The sequence below is a fragment of the Trachymyrmex septentrionalis genome, unplaced genomic scaffold (genome assembly GCF_001594115.1).
Source record: "Trachymyrmex septentrionalis isolate Tsep2-gDNA-1 unplaced genomic scaffold, Tsep1.0 scaffold36, whole genome shotgun sequence".
In the NCBI taxonomy this organism is placed as follows: Eukaryota; Metazoa; Arthropoda; class Insecta; order Hymenoptera; family Formicidae; genus Trachymyrmex; species Trachymyrmex septentrionalis.
The window spans coordinates 1144904-1148460 of NW_017305525.1; the positions used below are offsets into that span (position 1 = coordinate 1144904).

Sequence of the window (3557 nt, forward strand, 5' to 3'; positions counted from 1 at the left end):
TCTATGTACTTTATTGCTTATAATCTTTTAGCTAATAGAGATATACACATTCATTTGATGTTGTATTCCTTAATATCTGGTATTTTGTTGGTAAAGAAAATTTGTTACAATGTGTTCATTTTTATTAAAGTTACAAAAGTTTAGTCGAATATGTCAACATAGCGTGTCGCACCAGTAATAAAATGATGTGACGTTGAAGATGAAAATCTTGTCAGAGGGCAAGAGAGTGGAGTAAAGATTTGTTTGAATATGTTAAAAATATAAATAGAAGTTTTAAAGTGGGCGGTGTTCTTTCTCTCTTTGTTACAGATTACAGAGACGTATGCATTCCTGCCGCGAGAAGCAGTGACGCGATTTCTGCTAGGTTGTACAGAATGTCAGCGGCGTCCGCGGACGCCAAGTCCAACGAACTTATCTAATCAGTCGCAGTCCACCCAGCCAACGACGCTGGGGTCAACGTCGTCAACCCCGCTGAGCCCGAATCCCGGTAACGCCGCTCTTGCGACCTCGTCGTCGTCGTCGTCGACGACATCCTCGTCGGTGCAAAATAGCTCTAAGCCGCGTAACGGCGGCCAACATGCGTCATCGGAGGGCAAGAACTTGCACAGCTACAGGCACCAAAAGCAGCACAAGACCAGCGCTGGTAGCGCTGCTGCAGACTCGAAACTCGACAAGGACAAAGACGAGAAGTACAATCCACTAAGTATTACAAACTTATTGAAGAAGGACCCGGTGAACGGTGGTTATCTCGCGAGTTCGGACGCTTTGCCGGAGTCGAGGAGGACGCCGGAGTCGGATCGGGCGAGTTCGAAGAGCTCGGCATCGTCAAAGAGAAAACGGATGCTGCCGGAGGGACGGACACCATCGCCGCAACCAAGCCAGCCGTTGCCGAGGCCATGGAGCCCCGGGCTGGACCCCAAGAACACGCCCATCGACTACAGCTTACCTATCACCACCTCGTATTTGAAGCATCAGCAGAGACTGCTCCAGGAGAAGAACAAGGCAGCCGCCGCTAATGCGCTGAGAGAGCCCGAAACGGCGGAATCGAATGCCGGAATCACGACGCCGCTCGTCGAGGAGACCGAGAGCGCCGAGAGGGAGAGATTTTCACCAGCGACTGGTCTGATCGACACGAACCTCAATCTACTGGCGACCATCCAGCATCTGCACTGCCAAGTGATGTTGGCGCTCACCGAACGATTGAGACCGTCGTTCACCGTGCCGAGCCCTTTAGTCCTACCGCCGGCATCGACTAACGTTTTGGCGGGCACGATGATGATGGGCACGGAAGTTTCGGTTCAAACAGGAGAGAATCATTCGTGAATTAATCGGTGCGCAGGAGAGGAAGAGAATGACCGATTTTTATAGGGTGCGTCCTTTCTTAGGAGGTGCGTAAAAGGCAATATATATATTATGATTATCAAGAAGCGACAGATTAGTATTTCCGCGAAACAGAATTAATTCCCACCGATGATACTGCCTGAAAGTCTTGCATTATATCGAGATCACGTATTCGTTATAGACAAGCGTTCGCGATAAAAAAAGATTAAGCCAATTAGACAACGGAAGTTTGTTATTTAACAAAAAGTTAAAAAGTTCGACCGCCTTATTTGCGATTTTCTGCGCAGTCACGCGGTTGAGGCTCCGCATGCAAAATGTCGATCGCGGTCACTCCTCATCTTTAATTCGTTCCTAAATACGGTGTCCGTTCGACGTGCGCGATCGCGAGTACAGCGACGGCTGCTCGACCATCGCTCGCTTTTCGTCGAGAAGCGAAACGGCAGATAAACGCAATTACATATTGAACCGGACGGGATCGATTATTGTCGTCGGTGCTCGTGTCACATATTTCATCCGATCAGGCCGACCAGCCTGACGCTTGCTTGCGACGTCCGACGTCACCCGATATAGACGACGGGCCAGGCGGGCAGAATAATTCCCCAGGTCTGTCGAAATACCGGGTCGACGTGTCAGTCGGATTCGCGCTTTCTATGTCCGATATTTAGAAATCCGTTACGCGGAGAGCGGATTCGAATCGGTTCCGAATCGATCCATCCAGACGGGGACGCAAAAGCGACAGTCCGCGCGACGACACCGCGAAGGTCCTGAATATTCAACGAGCGAGCGAGAGGGGGGGGAGGGGGGGCGCGCGGAAGTCCGAGGGGAAAAGAGAGGGACGAAGAAGGAGATCCGATTTCTCGTTTTCAGGTGTCATCCGATGAATCCGACAACATTCAGCGTCGTTATCGACCTGACAAATTGTCTTTCATCTTTTAAGCGCGACGATTCGCTCGCGACTAATTATAACGTGTACCAAAATGGTCGATTGATGCTCTAGATGAATTTTTGTATTTTATTCGTCTTCCCGTAGTAGAGAATATATCTCGGCGCTAATAATTTCTGTGTTATAAATCATAAAAACAGATTTCGCCCGAGTTAAGCTTCGGGGCGATAAATAAATAATGTAACATTACCTGTCGATACTGTTCAATCTTTCAGAGGATGAACTTTCTTTTAACAGAATTTTATTTAAGGCTCGTTGGAAGAAAAGGGAGAAAACTTTTCCGGGGGAACGCGCGCTTGTCGAGTTTGAGGAAACTTGTTTTGCCTTTTTAAGCGATGTAGTATCCTCTCGATCTCGGACGGTATGAATTAGTGTCGATTAATACGCGATCGAGTAACATCTCGTTGACAAGGAAAGGGCCGGCGGCTGCATCTAGTCGGCGTCTTGTTCTATCTTTTGATCGTAATAATATCGCGTGTAATTACACGCATTGGGAGGATATCCAAGGCCTGAACGCGCGACTCGTCGCGTAACGTTTCCGCCGAACCGGTATTATCTGCGACCCACAAACTTCTCTTATATTGTACTAATTGTCGTGTTATTGCCATTATTAACGCAGCGACTTTTTGACGATACCGCGTCGCGATTGCCTGATTGGATACATTATTTCGTGATGAGAAATTGAATGTGTTTTTAATTAAACACATTTTATAATCTGTTTCGAATGAAAAAAATGTACGTTCAATCGTTACAATACAATCTTCTCTTTTATTTATTTTTTCTTTTATTAAAAAAAAAAAAAAAAAAAAAGATCTGTTCTTTTAATTTTGCTTCTAGAATGAAAACAGTCGAATCATGTATTTCAGATTTATGTCTTTCTATTAAAATGAACGTTGAGACGATATTATAGATTTGATACAATTGAGTTTTATTCGAAAAAAATATAAATAATCATTCTTCGATTGCTCGTGTCTTTTGTGAAAATTACTTGCAAGTGACTGACTTACTTGTCAGACATACCTTCGTAAAATAACTTGTTCATTTAGCGCGATCGCCGAATCCGATACTGAATATATACCAAAGGCAGCATCACTTCGAGCCCTCGCTTTGAGAGCGACTCTCGTCTTCGTAGAGCAAACCGCAGGTAAGATGAATCGGTTGCAGTTAGAAATCGATTGTTTCTCCCATCGAGACCACGACGACAGTCCTCGGGCGGCGAAATCCGTTTCGCGTGTCTGATTGTGTACGTAGCCTAGCCCTCTCCCCACGTGTA

General features: G+C 46.2%; 1 protein-coding gene across 1 annotated transcript in view; it reads left to right on the forward strand.

Annotated features, from left to right (window-relative positions):
* LOC108750352 overlaps positions 1-2924 on the forward strand; it is a 48143-nt gene extending 45219 nt beyond the window's left edge. The window contains exon 3 of the mRNA XM_018489750.1: positions 310-2924. Within this exon, the coding sequence (XP_018345252.1) occupies positions 310-1323 (1014 nt within the window). The 3' untranslated portion in view covers positions 1324-2924. The remainder of the gene's footprint in view (positions 1-309) is intronic.
* The last annotated feature ends 633 nt before the right edge of the window (positions 2925-3557 follow it).